General features: G+C 48.4%; 1 protein-coding gene across 1 annotated transcript; it reads left to right on the top strand.

Moving 5' to 3' along the window:
* Positions 1 to 2,490: 2,490 nt before the first annotated feature.
* LOC144948285 (adenine phosphoribosyltransferase-like) lies at positions 2,491 to 22,490 on the top strand. The gene is made up of 6 exons (XM_078877719.1): positions 2,491 to 2,527; positions 6,378 to 6,515; positions 10,628 to 10,721; positions 13,013 to 13,159; positions 20,708 to 20,803; positions 22,312 to 22,490. Exons 2-6 carry the CDS (start codon positions 6,393 to 6,395, stop codon positions 22,488 to 22,490), a joined length of 639 nt encoding a protein of 212 aa, XP_078733845.1. The 5' UTR covers positions 2,491 to 2,527; positions 6,378 to 6,392.
* The last annotated feature ends 797 nt before the right edge of the window (positions 22,491 to 23,287 follow it).

Raw genomic sequence — 23,287 nt, 5'->3', positions numbered from 1 at the left:
ACCAGATGTAAAGAGATCATTGATCGCTGTGGATGAAACTGAAAACCGTGAAATATAATAGCTAGAATATATTACAGTATTAAATCAAATAATATGATTTACACGACTAATCAAATGAGCGTTTCAAAGCTCTCGGGAACGTTCCATTCGAGTTGAATAATACTGGTAGGAACCTCCTGGTTACACCAGCCCACAGGGGATTATTGTGTCCGTCCGTCCGTCGTGCAGGGAGGGGCTGGGTGGGGAGGAAGGGGCTAGGTGGGGAAGGGAGGGGCTGGGTGGGGAGGGTGGGGCTGGGTGGGGAGGAGAGAGTGGGGAGGGGCTGGGTGTGGGAGAGTGGGGAGGGGCTGGGTGTGGAGGGTGGGGAGGGGCTGGGTGGGGAGGGTGGGGCTGGGTGGGGGGTGGCAGGGGTGGGGCTGGGTGGGAAGGGGCTGGTTACCCCGTGGTGCCCTTATAAAACTCAACGTTTAACCTACTCACGCCGGCTTGTGCCCGCCCTCACAGTCGGGCATATTTGCGGAATACACCACGCCGCCGTTGACCCTGGCCATTGACCGAGCAACCCAACGTTCCTACCAGCTCCCTCCGCAGGAATGTGTTTTATAAATGTAAATGAACCGAACATAGTGGTGCTGATAATAATAATGCAATGTATTAAAACAAATTAGCCCCCCGATACAAATGTAGGGTCAATTCTGTTCTCCAAAATTGGCTGGGAAACCGACAACCCAGTAAACATGCAACGTCGAGTCAAGAACGGTCGCCTTTGGGCCAATGTCAACACAACGTTGCACGTTTACTGAGAAGGGATACGATTGTGTTTCATTACATGAGGCACTGACGTGGAACGGTCAATAGGCCATCAGTCTAGATTTGAAGTTTTCGTGACTGCAGGGATCCATACTCTTTGGTTCTTTCGGTAAAGTCACGTAGGTATAAAAGACAATAAATCACGACGTTTCGGGCGCAACACAAGCGTCCGTCATCAGGTGGGACAACCACAGAAATAAACAATTGTTGCGACGCTTGTGTTGCGCCCGAAACGTCGTGATTTATTTTATTTTATACCTACGTTACTTTACCGAAAGGCCATCAGTGTTTTCGTGTTTGTTTGTTTGTTTGTTTGACTTGGTCGCAGCGTGTTATTTTGATCATCTGTGAAGAATATTGCCCCCATTGTCAAAGAGTGCCAAGAGCTCAAACCCGTCCAATACAATAGTGTGAAATTGCCATCAGTGGGATGAAACATTCCTGCAGAGGGAGCTGGTAGGAACGTCGGGTTGCTCGGTCAATGGCCAGGGTCAACGGCGGCTTGGTGTATTCCGAAAATATGCCCGACTGTGAGGGCGGGCACAAGCCGGCGTGAGTAGGGTTAAACGTTAGGTTTTATAAGGGCACCACGGGATGACCAGCCCCTCCCCACCCAGCCCTACCCTCCCCCACCCAGCCCCTCCCCACCCCAGCCCCCCTCCCCCCTCCCCACCCAGCCCCTCCCAACCCTCCCCACCCAGCCCCTCCCAACCCTCCCCCACCCAGCCCCTCCCCACCCTCCCCTCCGTCCCCACCCAGCCCCCTCCCCACCCTCCCCTCCCACCCAGCCCCTCCCCACCCTCCCCTCCCCCACCCAGCCCCTCCCTGCACGACGGACGGACGGACACAATAATCCCCTGTGGGCTGGTGTAACCAGGAGGTTCCTACCAGTATTAATCTGAAGTTAAACTATGCGCACCAATGCCACGGCAATTCAGTTAAGTCCACGGAGTTTGTGCAACTCCCTGTGTTTGTTTTTCAACAGAGCTGATGTCGAGTTGTTTCAGTCAGTAACGGTGCATTCTTTTTCACGATTCAATCTCGCTATACCACACATACGCACCTATGACCAAATCAAACAGAATGTGCCAGGTCTCCTGCAGATGTATACAGCCTGGGCATCTGGTCTGCTGTAAACAGAGCCCACTTGCTAGTTCGCTGTGTTTATGTCCTCTGCTCTTACATTTCATGCAACGTCTACAGCCCGATGGGTTCACAATCGGCATGCTGTGTTAACAACCTCCTATCTGGTCAGCTGTGCCTGTATCCTGCCATCCAATTTAATGTAACAGCCCTCCACCTGGCCTGTTGTGTTTGCAGATTGCCATCTGATAGTTGCTATATACCACATCTGCTCTGTTCAGCCCACATTTAGGGCCAGCTATGTCCGTAGCCTAGCTGCCACGTGGTGAGCCCATGTCTGCGGTGTGTAACACAACTTCTGGACAGCTGTGTTTAGGCGCTTGCCACATTGACAGCCGTATTTAGAACTTGCAATCGAATATGCTCGGCTCATCCTCTCCTTGTGCTGCGCTGCGAAGAAATCCATTTCTCACTGATCACCTTTGAGTGTCCGCCCTGAAAGGTCGCGATTGGTCGTGAATACATCCGCCCACTGCACTGCGCTCCTTTTTAAAGGTGCCTCTGGGCACGAGGGCATCATGAGGCCGAGAAACGGCACAGGATCTGAGCTCACATCGGCAACAGTCCAAAGTAGGTGCGTGGCTGCGTGTGCGCGTTTATTTGTCCTGGTGTGTGTGTGTGTTAACATTTGCAACACTTGCCCCAACACTCTATTAAGGCCATACGGGGGTTCATTGTTTTTTGTGTGCAGATGTGTAGATTTCTGTGCAGGTGTGTGTGTGTGCCAGTCTGTGTGAGTGTATGTGTGCAAGTGTATGTTCACCTCGTGGGGGCTGCGGTAGTGTAGTGGTTAGCACACTGCTCTACGAACCCGGCGACCCGGATTTGATTCCCCCACTCACGGCCACCACCAGTGACAATTGTCTAAACAGGTGCTGGGCCTCCCCTAGGTTGACTCGGCCCTAAATAAGTGCGGTTTGTGAATGTAAAACGAATAGGCCATTATGGTCCAACTTTTCCAAAATCGAAAAATTACCCACAAATCGCTCAATTCGGATGACACGTAGCAGCATCGCCCCCGACTCTGAAACGATAGCCTTGTGCTCTAAGAACGGCGCAAACACCAAAGGCGGCCAAGCATGTGGTGTTGGTTATACCACTCTCTGAGGTGCTATGGAGGAGGCTTGTGAAGGGCGCTACTGGTCAATTGGAAGCAGTCGCCCTTAAACAACAGCGGAAGGCAGAGGAGCGGCGCTCACAACAACCGGCGGAACGCCGGGAGGATAAAACGAAGCAATCTGGCACGGCGGGGGGCATGACTGGTGCATCTGTCTGTCATCTCGGTCGGTCAACCCATGGCACCTGGGTCTGTCCCGTGAATTCCTGTCAACAGCGAGCCTTCAACACTTCACGTGGCCTCAAAGTGCACCTGGCCTGGCATAAGCGCCGTGGTGAGGTCACCTCGACTATTGTTGTTGAAGTGCTGTCTTTTAATAGGTGCTCGTAAATATCAATATCCCAAGTAGCCTTTCTCTCTGTCGCTGATAGCCGTGGCCAATTTTATCACCAGTATACTGCCAGGTCCAATTTTTTTTACAACATGCAATAGACGTGGCAATATGTATCTGAATTTGTCTTAGGCCTCCCGTAGGTCAACTCGGCCTAAAAAAACAAGTAGCTGGTGGGGTGTGTAAACCCCCACAAGTACTGGGGAGACGAATGCAGCTGAGCATGGGTACATTTTTGTCACATCACACAATCATGTGCTGTACTAGCTTGAATTCGAGATTGCAGACATCATTTGTTTGGATGTATTTTGAACTTTTTTTGCACCGTACGTAGCAAAACCGTGCTAATCGCAGGTGCGGGGTAAGGACAACGAACTAAACACAAAAAGCAGTTCTAAAGATATTGGTTTTAAATATAGATTTAACGGTGTGCATAGGTCCAGTGACTTCCTAATATTGGAAGGAAGAGAGCATTGTCGACGGCTGCAGAAGTGCATTTGAAAGCACGCAATGCGGTGCCCATCTTCGGTCGACGGCTAGCCAACAGCCACTGAACAAGGGATAATTGTGATTTGTGCATGAACTGCAGAAACATTAATTTCACAAATCACAACACATCTCAATAACACTTAGGAAACAGCTTACTAAGGCAGAGCATTTTCTGTAAGCATTCCAATAAATACGATTAGATTAAAACTCCCATTAATGAATGCCGTGGGCTATTTGAGTCCGTCATTTTCAAATAAAAATGTGTATAATCTTGTACATAGACTTTCACGACCCGCAATAGTACATACATCAATAATTTATTTAGGGTTATATCGTGTAAGTATAATGTCTTTTTTTAACTATAACCCTCCATCACCCAAGTCAATTCAAGTTGCCACGTGGACAAATATGCAAATTCATATAGGTTTCTTTGAAAACTGCATATAGGTTTCTTTGAAAACTGCATATAGGTTTCTTTGAAAACTGCAATGATGAAAGCCAAGCAAATGCCGATAAACCAAGTAAATTGGCATATTTGCACACGTGACAACTTAATTTGTTTGGCTCTGTCGGTTGCTGGATGGTTACAGTTCGAAAATTGACAGCAGGAGGGTTTTGATTTATTTATTGGGTTACATTCAGCGGAGAAGTTGACTGCAGCTCTGTGACGTCACAGGAGCAGGATATTTTACTGACTTGAGGTGGTCCATCGCAATTTCTGTTATACAAGCCTACAACCCCTAATTCCCCATCGAGGCAAAGGTCGCTTGCCTGCAATTTCAGTCATCGCATCAGTTACAGCACGTGCTGCTGCGTGGTGTTCAGCAATTTAATTTTAGCAAAAGGAGTGGCTGCGGTGGTGTCCACATCCATCGCACCTCTCGGTGTGGTTTTCACTGATAGTGACATCTTGAATATGCGCAGGCAAATATCCAGCTCAGCACAATTGCGATGGACTGCAATGGAATACATGGGCCTATGAACCATACATAGGCCCGTATATTTCTTGGACGCTAAGCAACATTGAGCCTGGATAGAGCTTGGACGGGTGACAGCCTTGCATGGAACAGGTTGGCACAGGGCAACGGGGCTCTGTGGTGGGCGGCAGAGGGCAATGCAGAGTAAAATCCATTATCGTACCGTACTTCTGTGCTCCCAGACGCTTTGCACACACAAGCATATGTAGTGAGTTCAACTGAGTCGCAGACGTAGACGTGGAGGCAACACATTTATTCAAGTCCAACACACGGGGTAACTTCCCCTTAACAGAATAACAACCTGTGGTGGTGACCACCAGGCTAACTACACTAGTTACTGCGTAACTAGCTACTACGGACTGGGACCAACAGCTTGGGTCCGGGTCCACGTGTTGGAGACTCGTTGAACGGAGAACGTAGACGAAGGTTTCTTCCAGGATGAACAACAACTCCGGTCCCTCTCAGGACCCGGCTGATATTCTCTGCGGCGTGGCCGGCTCCGCCCTTGGCCACGACCACCTTCTAGAATCCTCGGGAAGGATCTGGGTCCCAACCATGTGACCACCCCTAGTCCCCTCTGGGGGCCCCTTTGTAGACTTAACTAGTCACGTCTCCTCCAGGGGCAGGGTTTTGGTAGTACATGTTGTTTATGCCATTTATTGTGAAAATTCCGTCACAGTTCCTATGATCACTGTTTCATTGCTTTCATGGCTTTATTTTGGTGATTTCGAAAAGTTTATTGGTTTAGCCATGTTTGTTTGTTGTAGTACACAGTTAGACTGATGGCCTTAATCTAAGTTGTCTTGTGGTTGTTGTTGTTTGACTTGCATCCCACTGGGATTTTTGCACAGCGTTGGTGTACGGTGTTTTTTCTGCAATATTTTGCTGTCTTTTCTTGGCTTTTCTGTTTGCACTCAGTCACATATTCACTTTAAGATGTTTTCTTGTTCATGTTTTTGTTGTTTGTTTGTTGCGGTTGCACCCGATTCAAGAGCCGAATGGCTCACAGGGCTATACCTAATAAATGAACTTGAACTTGAACCAGAGTGCCATGGCCTCGAGTAACCTCGGCCGGTACTCACACACCCTGTCCTGTAGGGGCTGGCACTGCACGCCAAGCGTGGTGCTATCCAGCGCGATCATTCAGTGCTCACTGGGTCCCTCTAGGGCCGGTACTACACCCACACCCCTGTGGTATCCGCGATGTCACTCCACTGCACGCCGTCCCTTTCCAGGGCAGGCACTGCATGCAACATGTTGACTTCCAGCGATGTCACTACAATATTTGCACATATTTATGTTGGAACGCTGGGATAGTGGTGATCACGCTTTGCTGTGAATCCTTGCGACCTGAGTTATATTCCCAAACCTGTGTCAAAATCTCCACTGACCAGCATAAAGTATTCTCAAATAATCTAACCACATCCTGCAACGGGTGTAGTTTCAACTGTGTACGAATTTTACACCGCGCCCTTCTGATTTGTATACTAAATGTATGGACGATTTTCAGCCCTGCCCAGAAGCGATGGACGTGTGGAACCCGATAAACAAGCAGCGGCGGGGCTGGTATCTGGACCTCATGGCACCGAACGAGAAGGGACCCAAATATGCCTGGCTGGACCCATCTCGCCTCTACTGCAACAAGGAGGTTAGGAAGTCGGAGCTTTCGGTGTGGCTGCTGGCCATAGGACAGTCCGGGAAAATACTTGGGAGGGCCGGTCCATTCCGAGGGCCGGTGGGCCGGTTTGTGTAGGGAAATTGCAAATGTGTGATCAGAGTAATTTTGATTATTTTTTTTTTACAATAGTTTATTACCGTTAATTTGTACACTCCGTTGCTTATTCACGCTCTCGGGTGCCATTAAGTCCCATATTCAGCAGCCCCAAAGATTCCTCACCGGCCCATTTGTTTTTTGGACCCAGCGCAAATGGGCCAATGAGGTCGCCAAAATCGCGCTAATACGTCACATCACAAGTCAAGTCACTCCATAGCCAGAATTTGGGCCAGTGTGTTTACAAATGCCTTGGCCGATTTTTTGTTCGAGTCCATCACTGACCATCACCATCATCGTCTGCAGCAAGATGGGTATATAGCATAGCTACTTACCCTACCTACTTTACCATGATACGAATTCTGGGGTGGACTCACATCTTTGAGTCCCTCGGATTAATTTGCAAAATGGTTCCATCAGTCACTAATGACGTGGGATGACCAACAGCATGAGATGCAACATATCAGGACTGAGACGCGTTTAAGGAGTTCAAGCGGTTTAATTCTACTCTCGCCATCGTTGAAGGGAGATTATTCGGTGATGCATCACACCGCCAGTTTAAAAGGGAACCCTGACGGCAAGAGAAACAGCACCACCTAAATGTGTCCTGGTCTAAACACGACTATATCAAGTGTGAATTTCGTGGCCTGAAAGTCGTCAAAAGAGTCGCCTTGTACACACAATATGAATAGGGTATTAGCACAATATTTAGGTGTCAACACATTAGTTTACACCACTTGCCATCACCACCTTGAACCTATAAATGGTTCGGGGGCTTAGTGCTCCACACAGACACGCATCGAATGCATTTTAACATAACCTTCTATGCCAGTGGCCACACACCACACCACAACAAACAGCGCTTGTTCCTAAGCTCTCACAGCCATACCGCACTTGATTTACTCTCACTCAATTAGCAGCATTATCTCGAGGTGTCACACATCAGTTGCAACATTGAAATGCGTTTCAAGATTTCGCAATTAAAGTCACCCTCCATGGCTCTCTGCCTATTGTCTCTGTGGGACTTGCACACTCCCCACTACTACACATGGCTTTGTAGAGTCAGTCCCGCTGATTCACACCACACTGGCATCCAGCAAACACCATACAGTCAACCTCGCTTGGCGCACAGTACTGCACTTTATAACTAAAAGACAGATCCACCGTATACCCTGAACGGACTGTTGGGGCAAGTGCTGTGAGTGAGCACCCATGAAGGCTGACACGGCACACAAGGGGGTGGGTGGGTCAGCACCACGCCCGGCCCCCTTTGTCTTCCCAGTGGCGGTGTTTACGCAACGAACCAGTTATTTATTTGAGGCTGAATAGACCTAGGGGAGGCTGGGAATCTGGTTCAGATATTCGCCCCCTGTTATTATTGGTCGTGAATGGGAATCGAACTCGTGTCGCTGGGTTCGTAGCGCAGTGCGCAAACCACTACGCCGCCTTTTCCCACACTGTATCACCACCGCAGTTAAAGGCTGCAGGTTCCTCTCGGAGGCAAGAACTCCATTGAGCGACCCACTTGGCATGCGAGCTGTCACTGGCTTATGACATTCGGGGAAGTGTGGGAGTCCCTCTGCTGTTTACCCCCTTCCACCGGTACCCGTCAGTCGCCACTTCGCCTGTGTTCACCACTATCACCACCACGAACACGCAACATTAAACAGGTATACTCTTTGGTTCTTTTGGTAAAGTCACGTAGGTATAAAAAACTAAATAAATTTAATCACGACGTTTCGGGCGCAACACAAGCATCCGTCATCAGGTGGGACAACCACAGCAAGAAAAAATTGCTGAAGTGATACCACTTCAGCAATTGTTTCTTGCTGTGGTTGTGTTGCGCCCGAAACGTCGTGATTAAATTAATTTAACTTTTTATACCTACGTGACTTTACCGAAAGAACCAAAGAGTATGGATCCCTGCAGTCACGAAAACTTCAAATTTAGACTAAACAGGTATTCCACCAGGAAAACCCCTCACTCTCAACTATCACTTTCTCATTGTACCAATTTATATAAGCTTACCACAACTAAGAGAAAATGTGGCAGACTTATGGCTTGGAATGGAAGTGCCCTTGCCCGCTGAAGCCCACAGCTCTGCTTGACCTTGATCCAACATCTGACGAGATCGAGTGCATTCCAGGTGACTTGGTTATAACTATACACACACACATATCTCCAATTCTTCATAAAAAGGCTTTTGGGTTCGATCGCGTTCGCATAAATGTGTCGCAACCCTCCACCACCCGACACGGCCAATCAGTAAAAAATGTGTCACGTTAACAAGACGCCAATTAGTTACTTCTTCAGCCCACCGGTGTGTTTGAAGAGTGAATCCACAACATTTAGAATTTGAGTACGACGTTTCGCTGGTAATTACATCCAGCATCTTCTGGCGATTTGACAGAATAGTGAAGCCATCCACCTCAAGTTCAAGCTCATTTATTAGGTATAGCCCTGTGAGCCATTCGGCTCTTGAATCGGGTGCAACCGCAAAAAACAAAAAACAAAACCATGAACAAGAATACATCTTAAAGTAACTATGTGCAAACAGAAAATCCAAGAAAAGACAGCAAAATATTGCAGAAAAATCACCGTACACCAACACTGTGTGCAAAAATCCCAGTGGGATGCAAGTCAAACAACAACAACCACAAGACAACTTAGATTAAGGCCATCAGTCTAACTCTGTACTACAACAAACAAACATGGCCAAACCAAAAAACTTTTCGAAAATCACCCAAATAAAGCCATACAAGCAATGAGACAGTGATCATAGGAACTGTGACCGAATTTTCACAATAAACGACGTTAACATGTACTACCAAACTCTGCAGCCATAGCTGGCTGCATGAGTCACTCCACAACAGTAGGAGCATCAGTCGGAGTATCAACATTTTTCAATGCACCTTTAAGATCAGCACACTAAAGCAAAACACAGATCATACTTTGCAGCGATCATCCGGATCGAAACACCTGCTTCCGGTCTTAAATAGTGCAGGACGACATCATCATTGTTGAACCCCATCAGGTTTCGAGATCAGAGGCGGTGGGAGGGCTATTGTAATTATATAATAGATTAGTAATCAGTTAATTAGTATGTGATTCCTCTATAAGGAAATGTAATATGTATTGTGTATTACTTAAACACGTTCCTTCGGAGTGGGCAGGTAGGAACTTGGTTGGACAGCGCATTCGTGCGATTCGTGTCACGCGGCGCAAGCTGCGTGGAGCGGCGCGTCACGTGGTGCTGAGCCCGCCCGAAGCACTCTATGAATTACAAATCGAGGCGTAGCTGTGCACGACAGACAGACAAATAATCCCTGGTGGGCAGTGTGGAACTGTTGTTCCTACCTGTATAATACGCTTCCAGGCTGCGTTACGTCTGTAGCTATCAGAGCGGTTAAAATTATTGGTATTTCCCTCAATTTCGATGGATTCTCGAATTTGTCTTGGCCAATAATAATTAGTTTTGCATAACACTTCAACGTTATCAAAATCAATTGAGTGTCCTTGTTGGCAAGCGTGTTCTGCCACTGCCGACAGTTGTGTTTGAGAGAATTTAAAGTTCCTTTGGTGTTCTTTTAGTCTTATGCTAATGTTACATCCCGTGTGTCCAATATAACATTTACCGCATAAGCAATTGATCCCATATACACCTTCTGTTGATAACTTAGGTAATTCATCTTTCGTACAAGACATTAGTTTTTTTAATGTTGTGTACTGTAATTACCAGCGAAACGTCGTACTCAAATTGTAAATGTTGTGGATTCACTCTTCAAACACACCGATGGGCTGAAGAAGTAACTAATTGGCGTCTTGTTAACGTGATACATGTTTTACTGATTGGCCGTGTCGGGTGGTGGTGGGTTGTGACACATTTATACTTATGCGATCTCATCCAAAAGCCTTTATTATGAATAATACTGGTCGTGAAAGCCTACGTGTTAAATATCCAATTCTACGCTCTGACCCATCTTGCACAGGCTCTGAGAGACTGCGTGGAGGACCTGGTGGGACCCTTCCTGAACGACTCCATCGACATTGTGGCAGGAATCGATGGCATGGGCTTCATCCTGGGTGAGTCACAGCTTTGGAGCTTCACGCAGAGTGGTTGACTCCAGTTTCTTCAGCCTCCCACTCCCAGCCCCGCTCACTCCCCCCCCGGCATGTTGCCTTGCTCTCCTTGCTCGCACTACCCCACACCCCCCTCTCTATCTCTCCTCCCTGGCTCTTCCCTCCTCTCTAACTGGCAGCCTCCCACTCCCAGCCCCGCTCACTTCCCCCCCTGCGGAGGTCGCAAACAGGTTTTGATTTCTTACCCGTACCCATACCCGGCCGCACCAGGGTCGCAAACGGGTACCCGTACCCGTACCCTACCCGATACCCGGCTACCCGTTCCCGGCCGGGTATCGGGTAGGGTACGGGTACCCGTACCCTACCCGATACCCGGCTACCCATACCCGGCCGGGTATCGGGTACGGGTACCTGATTGCAACTTCTGGGATGAAGCCATGTTGCAGGCGCGGGTGGGTTGATTCTAGGAACTTGAATTGTGAGAAGAGACAAGACGTTGGGAAATGAGTGACAAACGGTTACTCACCAGTGACTCACGGCCTACCCGTACCTGTACCCGGCCGCAACAGGGTCGCAAACGGGTACCCGTACCCATACCCGGCCGGGTACGGGTAGCCAGGTATCGGGTAGGGTACGGGTATCGGGTACCCGGTTGCGACCTCTGCCCCCCTGGCATTTTGCCTTGCTCTCCTTGCTCGCCCTACCCCACACCCCCCTCTCTATCTCTCCTCCCTGGCTCCTCCTCCCCCCTCTCTTACCTATATAGCCTCTTGTCACAGCAGCCCTCTTGCCCACTTCAGCAATTTTTTCTTGCTGTGGTTGTCCCACCTGATGAAGGACGCTTGTGTTGCGCCCGAAACGTCGTGATTTATTTTGTTTTATACCTACGTGACTTTACCGAAAGAACCAAAGAGTATGGATCCCTGCAGTAACGAAAACTTCAAATCAAGATTGGTTGACTCCTCCAGTGGCGAGTGTGATGTGGGTGCTAAGCGGTGTTAATTCAGTGCAGAATGTTTTATTTCGGCCGTGGTCTTAGTGCAGCCTGTGGAGTTTGAATCTCGTGCTTTGCGAATTGTCTTGTCGTCCTTTTTTGTCGACTAAAGCACCCTGACGTACAGTCCAATCTTGGTCATTAAATGCTTCGGTGTGAGGAGCACGCAAATTTCCTCCCCATTTACAGGTCTACTACTCGGTGAAATCAGTCATTTATATACAGCCATTGTTTGGCTTCCTCGGTGCAATGCAGTCTCTAATAATATTACCGAAATAATCTTAATCTGTGTCTTCATTGAGAATCGTTCATTTCTTCTTGTCACACTTTGGTCCGTGGTTGCGTTCGTGGCAGTCATCGTCGCGCTTGATGATTTTGTTCACGCAGAGTATATTAGGGTGCGGTAGGACTGTACAAATTATATGTACATAATGGTAGGTTTTTACCCTTTTAACTGGTACAAAACTGACACCTTTATTCAAGGCATCATGTTTGCCTTGAATAAAGGTGTCAGTTTTGTACCAGTTAAAAGGGTAAAAACCTACCATTATATTTTGCCACTGGTAAAAGAGATCTCATAGTGTTATATGTACATGTTTCGACAATACAAACAGGAAAATTACACAGTAGACAGTATGGATAATACACATAAGACAGAAACCGGACGGCACAAAAACATTCATTGTTTAATGGATTTGTGAGTTAAAATCACGACAATTCATTACTTTGTGAACATTTTATCAAATCTGTTGAATCGTTGAAGTGCTAATTGTTTTACACACACACATATTAATGCATTGAGAGGTTGGTGCACCCACACTCTACCCCACCACACGCAACCAATCGACTCACTGTGGAGTTCCCGTTTACTGCTGTGCGGACAGAGGCAAGAGAGGGGGGGGGGGGTAGGATTTAAGACACTTGCCCCATTGTTTCAAGTGCCACGTCGATAAATTGAATCAAACCGGCGACGCCATTGTTGTCGATTGAGCAGTGAATAACATTCATCCTCTTTTATTATTATTACACACCATCATTATCGATCAGGGGGTGGAGCGGTGGTGCAGTGGTGAGCGCACTGCGCTATTAACCCGGTCCACACCTGGGTTATAATTCCAGATCACGGCCAAAATCAGGTGGTGACGAGTGACATCTGACAACCGATCAAACAAGTCCACAGCACGGTCATACGCCTTTCAATGTGTTCACCATGATTGACACCGTGCCTGCATCGCCCCTTGTGGATGATGGCACACACTATCTCCACTTATCAACGAGATGGTCGTTTTCCATTGCCCAGGAACGGCTGTCGCGTACCGCTTGCACAAGGGGTTCCTGGCGATCCGCAAGGCGGGTCACCTGTGCGTGAAAACCATCAGCCAGAATTACACCGACTACTCGGGAAAAAACAAGGAGATGGAGGTCAGGACGGATGTTATTAAACCAGGTGAGAGAGAGAGAGAGACGCACACACACACACACGGGGCATGGGTAGGGTAGGTAGGGTCGAGGAAGTGGGAGGAATGGTTGTCGGCGAAGGAATTGCAAAGATTAAGCGACAATACAAATGCGCGTATGTACGTTGAACTTCTTTCGCACCGTACGTGGCCAACTGTGCTAATCGGAGGTGCGGGGGAAGGACCAAAAAAAACTAAACATAAATAACTGTTCATTCTCGATTTTAAGCTTTCGTGACTGCGGGAATCCATACTCTTCGGTTCTTTCGGTAAAGTCACGTAGGTAGAAATGAAACAAAATAACTCACATCGTTTCGATAGCAACACAAGCCATCGTCTTCAGGTGAAAATCGCGACAGCCGCGATGTCTGCTGCGAGCAGCACGATGTTTGCTGCCATGGTGGCACCCTCTGGCCTGGTATGCACGAGGTCGTGGCTTCCATCCCGACACTGACGCCTGCTGTATATTTGGAGTTTGCGTGTTCTCCCCGTGGTCACGTGGACTTTTTTTTCTAGGTCCTCCAGTTCTTCCCCTCCACATTGAGAAACACGTGTTTAGAGTATTTGGCTGCTAGATATAGTTCCACGCGAAAAGCCACTTTTTCGAGCAATCGTTTGTGACCAGATCCCTTCTGAAAAACAGCTATATCGCTTAGTGGGCATGACCTGGTAAAATAAAAAAATAGCTTAGTTTGTTTAAGTTCAAAATATTTATCGTACAGGGTTCCCTCCTTTTCAGGAACGCAATTGCCGCGGTCTAGGAGAACAGACTACTTCATACAGGTTAATGAAGGATGGGGGGGGGGGTATATTTTTCTACACTGCCGTCTACTGCCCACAACGCCTATTGCCCCCGTCTTTAAGACGTGGTGGACACCGCCCAAGGGCCACGGCTCGATTCTGCTTGAGTTGCAAAATGTGAAAGAGATTGGGTGCATCCCGAGTGATATGGTCAAAGGTACACTCATTCGTCATTGAAACATGTGACTCAAACGTATGGATACCCCTATCTCTTACGATGTCTGACCGATGTGGAAGAGTAAGCCAAATATACGCTATAAAAGGGGCCCCCTAGAGTTTTCTCTAGTAGAATCCATTCTTCTGGGGAATGGCGTGAGCACGTTTCAGGCCCCACACCACCTGTTTTTTTTCTATTTTTAAAGATAAACTCGGGGTCAAAGCTGGATGACTCAAAGATCAGAGTGCCGAGCATGCACCGCTGAGACCCGGGGTTTGCATCCAGGCAGCCGCCTGCGATTAAACCCGGTTCTCTTGTGTGACAAGTTGGTCTCAGCAGAGTCACTGACGAACTATTGCTAACGAAACTATGTTTTATTTATTTTACCAGATAAGGCCCACTGAGCTACGTAGCTCTTTTTCAAAAGCAACCTGGCCACAAATAATAGCTCAACGAAGTGGCTCATCACGTGGACATTTATCGCAGCCAGATACTCCAAACGCATGTTGATTCTAAATGTGGAGAGAGAAAACAGAGTACCCGGAGAAAAATCCACGCGACCACCGGGCGAACATGTAAACTCCTCATGTACATGCATCAGGGTCAGGATCGAACCCACGGCCTCATGCATACCAGGCGAGGTAGTTAACATCCCACCACAGTAATCTCCAACATGCATTCTATTGGGGATTACTTTGAGTGCCAGAAAAAAAAAAGAGAACACCATAGATCACAAAACAAGCGTTATATGAAAGACAAATTTATTTCTTCGAAAAGTGGGCTTAGGCAGAATACATCGCTAGGAGGGATGATGGCCCAGGAGGACGGGATAGCCACGACTGTAGCTCGAGTCGTAAGCTTAGCTCACATGCAGGACCTAGATATATTAGGACATTGCAAGAAGAACGATGATGATAACGTAGGGGGGGGGGGGGAGGAACCTTCATCCATCTGTAAATTGATCAAGATTATTGTCATGACTGGGTGTTTAAACGTGGGCATCAGCAGAAACTAGGAGTCGGCAGAATTAAAAATAAACGTGACCTAGATGCCACGTGACACGCTTAGTTGACGGTTCTGGAATGCAGAAGGTGTCGATGGCGGTTAGAAATATCCTTCCTCAGGGTCATGTCCTTCAGAAGCAGTGAGCCATAATCTCTGAGGGCCTGGGGGCTAGAGCCCTGCATGTATTCAGTTTCAAGTCTTGCGAATGATGCCAATATTGGGTCACAGGAGCACGGAGATGCGTGTAATTATGGTTAAAGGTGCAGCCGTGAAATTATTTGCTCACGCCACCGCCGGTGGAAGGGCCTCCACTGGAGGAAGTTCTCGACAGAGACTCTTTGGAGGGCATTTGGCCTATTCTTACATGCTGGAGAGGAGTCTTGCAGGAGATGGGAGTACCCACACTTGACCCGTAGTGTACCCATGTACACTGTGCATAAGGCATGTTTGGTAGTACTGGTAGGAACCTCCTGGTTACACCAGCCCACAGGGGATTATTGTGTCCGTCCGTCCGTCGTGCATCCAAAAATGGGAGGGGTGAGGCTGGGTGGAGAGGGGAGGGTGGGGAGGGGCTGAGTGGGGAGGGTTGGGAGGGGCTGGGTGGGGGGTGGGAGGGGTGGGGCTGGGTGGGGAGGGGCTGGTCACCCCGTGGTGCCCTTATAAAACTCAACGTTTAACCTACGCACGCCGGCTTGTGCCCGCCTTCAGTTGGCCATATTTGCGGAATACACCACGCCGCCATTGACCCTGGCCATTGACCGAGCAACCCAACGTTCCTACCAGCTACCTCCGCAGGAATGTGTTTAAATACTACATGTACAGTGAGGGAAAAAAGTATTTGATCTCCTGCTGATTTTGTACGTTTGCCCACTGACAAAGAAATAATCAGTCTATAATTTTAATGGTAGGTTTATTTGAACAGTGAGAGACAGAATAACAACAAAAAAATCCAGAAAAACGCATGTCAAAAATGTTATGAATTGATTTGCATTTTAATGAGGGAAATAAGTATTTGACCCCTCTGCAAAACATGACTTAGTACTTGGTGGAAAACCCCTTGTTGGCAATTACAGAGGTCAGACGTTTCTTGTAGTTGGTTTGCACACATCTCAGGAGGGATTTTGTCCCACTCCTCTTTGCAGATCTTCTCCAAGTCATTAAGGTTTCGAGGCTGACGTTTGGCAACTCGACCCTTCAACTCCCTCCACAGATTTTCTATGGGATTAAGGTCTGGAGACTGGCTAGGCCACTCCAGGACCTTAATGTGCTTCTTCTTGAGCCACTCCTTTGTTGCCTTGGCCGTGTGTTTTGGGTCATTGTCATGCTGGAATACCCATCCACGACCCATTTTCAATGCCCTGGCTGAGGGAAGGAGGTTCTCACCCAAGATTTGACGGTACATGGCCCCGTCCATCGTCCTTTTGATGCGGTGAAGTTGTCCTGTCCCCTTAGCAGAAAAACACCCCCAAAGCATAATGTTTCCACCTCCATGTTTGACGGTGGGGATGGTGTTCTTGGGGTCATAGGCAGCATTCCTCCTCCTCCAAACACGGCGAGTTGAGTTGATGCCAAAGAGCTCCATTTTGGTCTCATCTGACCACAACACTTTCACCTAGTTGCCCTCTGAATCATTCAGATGTTCATTGGCAAACTTCAGACGGGCATGTATATGTGCTTTCTTACATGTATAAAAGACATCTGGGAGCCAGAAATCTTTCTGATTGAGAGGGGGTCAAATACTTATTTCCCTCATTAAAATGCAAATCAACTTATAACATTTTTTACATGCGTTTTTCTGGATTTTTTTGTTGTTATTCTGTCTCTCACTGTTCAGATAAACCTACCATCAAAATTATAGACTGATCATTTCTTTGTCAGTGGGCAAACGTACAAAATCAGCAGGGGATCAAATACTTTTTTCCCTCACTGTAAGTGTATTGACCGTGTATTAAAAAAATCCCTTGACATATAAAAAGAGTAGGGTATGCCCCCCCGACTGCCAGAATTATTTGCAATGTCGGTACTGCCTACACTTGGATTATACACGAACAGCTGCTACTCGATGAGGGGGGCGGTCTCTTGGGTTGATCGCAGCAGGCATTGAAATGGCTGAGATGAAATGCGAGTCAAGGCACTTTGAGTTTCTAAAGCATTAAAGTGTACCATATATGCTCATGATGAAGAATGCTAATCCCGAATGAAGTGGCCTGTGTGGCTGAGGAGCGTTTTGAGAGTTCTTCTCTACATTGCGTGGAGTTTTCTCGAGGCACTCCGGAGTTAGATGCAAGCAAACAAAATCCATTCTCAAAATAGGCATTTGGCCCAAACGCTTCTTGCGTAACCCATGAGCAAGAATGTTGACAATTGGATATGGTGGCTGGTTGCCTTTATAATGTTCATTGTCATGAGTCATGGTCAATCCGTTGCTAGATGAAGCCACTATCATATCTGACATTCCTGCGGCGTAATAATTCACCGAGCACCCATTGTTGTGGGTTTATTTTTACAAGTGTAGTGTCTTGTAAAATCACTCAGACGTTGTAACAGGTCACCTGCTTACACTTTATTAGCATTTTGCACCAGTTGTAGAGACTCCTATCACTGTCTATATGGTCACTTCTGTTAACCAATTCCCCCTATCTACGTTACACCTCGCTAACCTGCACACAGCAGATCTCGCTCTCAGCAGCTCTGCACTCAAGGCTCCGCACACAGCAGCCCTCCACACAGAGGCTTGCACCCATTAGCTCTCACACAGAGGCTTGCACACAGCGGCGCTCGCACAGAGGCTTGCACACAGAGACTTGCACACAGCTTCTCACACAGCACCCCCTTTCCACCGCTGCCCTCGCCTCCGCTCCCTCGGACCTACTCACTCGTCCATCCCGAGTGGGGGGAGGGATCAACCATCACCTGCCCGGCGACTCGTGTGAGTTGAGGTCCGTTCACGGCTTGAGCGGCAGCGGCGAGACGTCTTATCTCCCTGGTCCCCAGCAACACGAACTCCCGCTCCGCTCTCACGCACGTCTTTATAGCCCCCTCCCAATTATCCAGCTCCTCCCTTGTGTCTCTTAAGGGCCAGACAGGCTGGCGCCTGTCAGGCCATCAATCACCCCTTATCGCACGTCTCCCTGGTAACACCTCCGGTGTCAGTGTGTGACCTCGGGCCGACCTGGTCTGCACTCGCTTCTCTCCCAAATTAGGTGGCAGTTTGCTCGTGCAACCTAATGTTGCACACACGCACGTGTTTGTCCTCGGTTGCAACAGTGTGCGCCACGTATTTAACCACACTACACATGGCTCCGCCCTGGCCGCGCCTCCCTTCTCGAACCCACTAGCAGGTTCCAGGGGCTTCCAGATGAGGTCTTCCGTGGCCCTTGCCCCAGTTCCTCCGCCCTGCCGGCACACCCGTGTATATGCTCAACGGCGTGTGCACTACTGTTCACCGCAGTTGCCGCTGCTGGACAGCAGTCGGCACTGTGTCACTACACACGTGTGTTTGTATGTGTTTATGAAGAGTGGTAGTGCAGTGGTTCGCACGCTGCACTGCGAACCTGGCGACCCGGGTTCGATTCCCGCTCAACGCCAGTGACGAATATTTAAACCAGTCTTGGGCCTCCCCTAGTACAGTATCTGCTGCGGTGTGTAAACATCGCCACTAAGAAGACAAAAGCGGCTGGGCGTGGTTGCTGGCCACCCACCTCCTTGTATGCCATGCCGGCCTTCATAGGTGCCCGCGAACAGGACTTGCTCCTACAGCCTGTTCATGAACATATTGCTCTGTGATCAATCACCATCGTAGCTCCGACTGCACATCCATATATTTGTGGGAAGGTAACTGTATGCCTTGGCTGGAATAGAAGCAGCTGTTATTCTACAGGCATTTGAGTTTGATATTACACGCTGACTGAGGAAGCCAGGGTGGGGTGCTCAGTGCTCGTCTTAATGCATATGAATCAAGTGCGTGTGCACCCCAATTTTGTCGAGGCTTCAAAAAGTGCCCTCATCTTTCAGTGTATTTTATGGCGATAGTAAAGAGGTAACATACATACATACACACGTAAGGGTCAGTTTAACACGTCAGCTTTCGCGACCAATATTATCCATATGAGCCAAGAATGTGTGTGTCCCGCACGTGACGTCACTCCACATGAGACCCACCCCCCCTAATTAATATTCATGAGTGGGTGGATTTTTACACTAACGCAGAGGAAGGTCGAGTCAGTGCTCACCGAGCTGCATTGGATTCCGGTTGCCGAACGGAGACATTACGAGGTCGCACTAATTACACACAAAGTGCTTGCCACAAATGAACCACAATACCTTGCTGATCTCAAGGAGCATAAACCATCAAGGAAATCCCGGTCATCCTCGCAGCAGCGGCTTTTGGCTAACCATCGCGCCCTTTCAGATGTGCTTCTGCAGCCGTCTGGAACACTCTTACTTCCGATATTAGGAAGCCACTGGTGCTATGCACCCTTAAATCTAAATTGAAAACGAATTTCTTTGAACTATATTATTGGTTCTTTCGGTAAAGTCACGTAGAGGAAAACAATAAAATAATACAAATATAAACAATAAAATGCTCACGACGTTTCGACTGCAACAAGCAATCATCATCAGGTAGGAAAAACACAGCAAGAATGTTTTTAAAAAGTGGCGTTTTTTTCTTAACGTCAGCACCACGGACAGCAATTTGGCAGTTGTTCAGATGGACGAGTCCATCTATGATCGGAAAAGAGGAGGGGGGAGAGGAAGAGAATGGAATGGTGCTAACGTTAAGAAAAGACCGCCACTTTTTTCATATGTTCTTGCTGTGGTTTTCACACATGATGATGATTGCTTGTGTTGCAGTCGAAACGTCGTGAGAATTTTATTGTTTTATATTTGTATTAGTTTATTGTTTCCCTTCTACGTGACTTTACCGAAAGAACCAAGAATATGAATCCCTGCAGTCACGAAAGCTTTAAATCAAAATTCTTTAGAACTGTTCATTGTGTTTAGTTCGTTGTCCTTCCCCAGTACTTCTGATTATTGCGGTTGGCTGCGTACAGTGCGAAATCATTTCTACATGCATACATATTCGTTTCAAAGTTAGTAAACGACCCAGCCAGGAGTCGTCTGGTGAATATGAGGGAATGATCTAAGGGGGTAGTGGCGTTATCGTGTGGTCCATGGTTGGACATTGCTGACCACAGTCACACTGTGAAATATTCTTACATTTTCATGAGTGTAGGAGGTTGGCACATATGTCTAACGACGTACTGTGTAATTCAATATAGAGAATTGTTTGCATTTTTTTACGATGCTGAACAATTAATAGCAATAATTACAGACAATATAGCAGCTGTTATAATACAATCCCAAGGTGCTTTACATCGATGCCAATGGGGGAGGGATAGCTAAGAAGTTAAAATCGGAAATGTTTTTGAAAAAAGAAATTAATTTTATATGAAACTTGAAGATCCCAATCGAAAAGAACCCCTTGGCTGCACTTAGTGTGAAACTAAAAGCGCTTAGTATGAAGAAGCTATGCTACTTAAACGGACGAATGTTGTCTTTGTTGTCTCTGCAGGCATCCGCGTCCTCATTGTGGACCAATGGATTGAGACTGGCGGCACAATGAATGCAGCCATTGCTCTGGTGGAGAACCTGGGGGGTACCGTTGCAGGCGAGTGACGGTCGATCGTCGATAATTCTCCGGCTCTATACTCGCGTAGGTATCAAATTGATTAAATCACGACGTTTCGGGCGCAATTCAAGCGTCCGTCATCAGGTGGGACAACCACAGCAAGAAACAATTGCTGAAGTGGGCAAAAGGGCTGCTGTAACAAGAGGCTATATAGGTAAGAGAGGGGGGGAGGAGCCAGGGAGGAGAGATAGAGAGGGGGGTGTGGGGTAGGGGAAGTGGAGAGCTGCCGAGTGAAGAGCAGCTAGAAGGGATTTGTCGGGGGGTGGGGAGGGGAAGAGAGCGGGGCTGGGAGTGGGGAGCTGAGGCAAAAGCAAAAGGAGATGCGGATATGACGATTGAATTATCCGGCTGCTTCCAACATTATGTGGCGGTCCCGGGCCGATCCGACAAAACCGCTCTAAAGACTGTAACCAGTCCGGCGGCGATCGGCACCACGTGCGTGACAAAAAGAGTTGCTATGCTTGATGTCAGTGTCAAATAACACATTCCTGCGGAGGGAGCTGGTAGGAACGTTGGGTTGCTCAGTCAATGGCCAGGGTCAACGGCGGCGTGGTGAATTCCGCAAATATGGCCGACTGTGAGGGTGGGCACAAGCCGGCGTGAGTAGGTTAAACGTTGAGTTTTATAAGGGCACCACGGGGTGACCAGCCCCTCCCCATCCAGCCCCACCCCTCCCACCCCCAACCCAGCCCCACCCTCCCCACCCAGCCCTTCCCCACCCTCCCCTCTCCACCCACCGATCCCATTTTTGGATGCACGACGGACGGACGGACACAATAATCCCCTGTGGGCTGGTATAACCAGGAGGTTCCTACCAGTATAACTGCAGTAATAACATAAAATAGACAGTGCGATACCGGCGAAAAGTTCGCCTGAGCAGGGGTCTAAAGGCTGCATCAGTCCCGCGTCCTTCAAACACAGCGAGTAGTTGACATAAGAGCGTGAGTACGAACATCATCCCGTGCAGAGTCTTCGAGATTGGAGTGGTAAGTACGGTACAGTAAATAGAGTAACTTTTAACAGTGGGATATTTGTTCTTGTCAATTGTTATGTTTCTTTACGCCAATTCCACATAGTAAACACATTTAAAACACGAAAACGTATACACAAGAATGTGCACACAAAAAGCTATTTTAAATAATGATGCGATTTTGATTTGAAGCTTTCGTGACCGCAGGAATCCATACTCATTGGTTCTTTCGGTAAAGTCACGTAGTTAGAAATAAAATAAAGCAAATCACGACGTTTCGATCGTAACACAAGCGGTCGTAATCGACCGCTTTTATTTTATTTCTAACGACGTGACTTTACCGAAAGAACCAAAGAGTAATGATGCGATTATCCGGCGTTTCTGAAAATCCGGCGAGAGTGCCGTCTTTTCCCTCGCACCTCCGATTAGCACGGTTGGCTCCATACGGCGCGAAAGAAATTCAACGTGAGCGTGGCAAAATTGGGGACGAAAATGTGTCCGTAATTGTGCATTGCAGGCGTGGCCACAATCTGCATGGAGGAGACGGCGGCTGGGGTTTCCCTGCAGAAGAGCTACAAGTGCTCCGTGTGCATCCCGAAAGAGATCCAGGGAGAGTTCAACTCCAAGTGCCTGGGCTCCTTCAACGCATTTCAGATTCAGCACGAGCCTCTTCGTAACGGCGTCGGGTGGAAGTGACGTGGAATCGGACCGTACGAGCTCATGAATACACACACAGAAACCGGATTTTCTTCATCAAGGGCCATTTTTCCCGATCGGACTGAGCCGAGATGGAATCAAATGAAATATATTCAAACGTACCAAAAAAGTTGGCAACCACCAATGGGGACGATTAGTCGATCAATTGTTAAAACCACGTGAGACCTCGTGATGTTTATACAAATGCTGACCCAGGGTCAGCATTTTATGACCCACAAAATCCATGGGCTCCATCCATCTCCCACTCCCCTCCATATATGGTTGCCACCTGCCCTGGAGTTCGCAGGATCGTCCTCTTACTGGTAGGAACCTCCTGGTTACACCAGCCCACAGGGGATTATTGTGTCCGTCCGTCCGTCGTGCATCCAAAAATGGGAGGGGTGGGGCTGGGTGGAGAAGGGAGGGTGGGGAGGGGCTGGGTGGGGAGAGTGGGGAGGGGCTGGGTGGGGAGGGGCTGGGTGGGGAGGGGCTGGGTGGGGAGGGGAGGGTGGGGAGGGGCTGGGTGGGGAGGGTGGGGAGGGGCTGGGTGGGGAGGGGCTGGGTGGGGGGTGGGATGGGTGGGGCTGGCTGGGGAGGGGCTGGTCACCCCGTGGTGCCCTTATAAAACTCAACGTTTAACCTACTCACGCCGGCTTGTGCCCGCCCTCACAGTCGGCCATATTTGCGGAATACACCACGCCGCCGTTGACCCTGGCCATTGACCGAGCAACCCAACGTTCCTACCAGCTCCCTGCGCAGGAATGTGTTTTTGAGTTAGCCATCCTGATGAAAAATTC

This window comes from Lampetra fluviatilis, chromosome 3 (assembly GCF_964198595.1).
Source record: "Lampetra fluviatilis chromosome 3, kcLamFluv1.1, whole genome shotgun sequence".
Lineage (NCBI taxonomy): Eukaryota > Metazoa > Chordata > Hyperoartia > Petromyzontiformes > Petromyzontidae > Lampetra > Lampetra fluviatilis.
The sequence above is the reverse complement of the archived record's forward strand: the minus strand, read 5'-3'. Positions and strand labels throughout refer to the sequence as shown.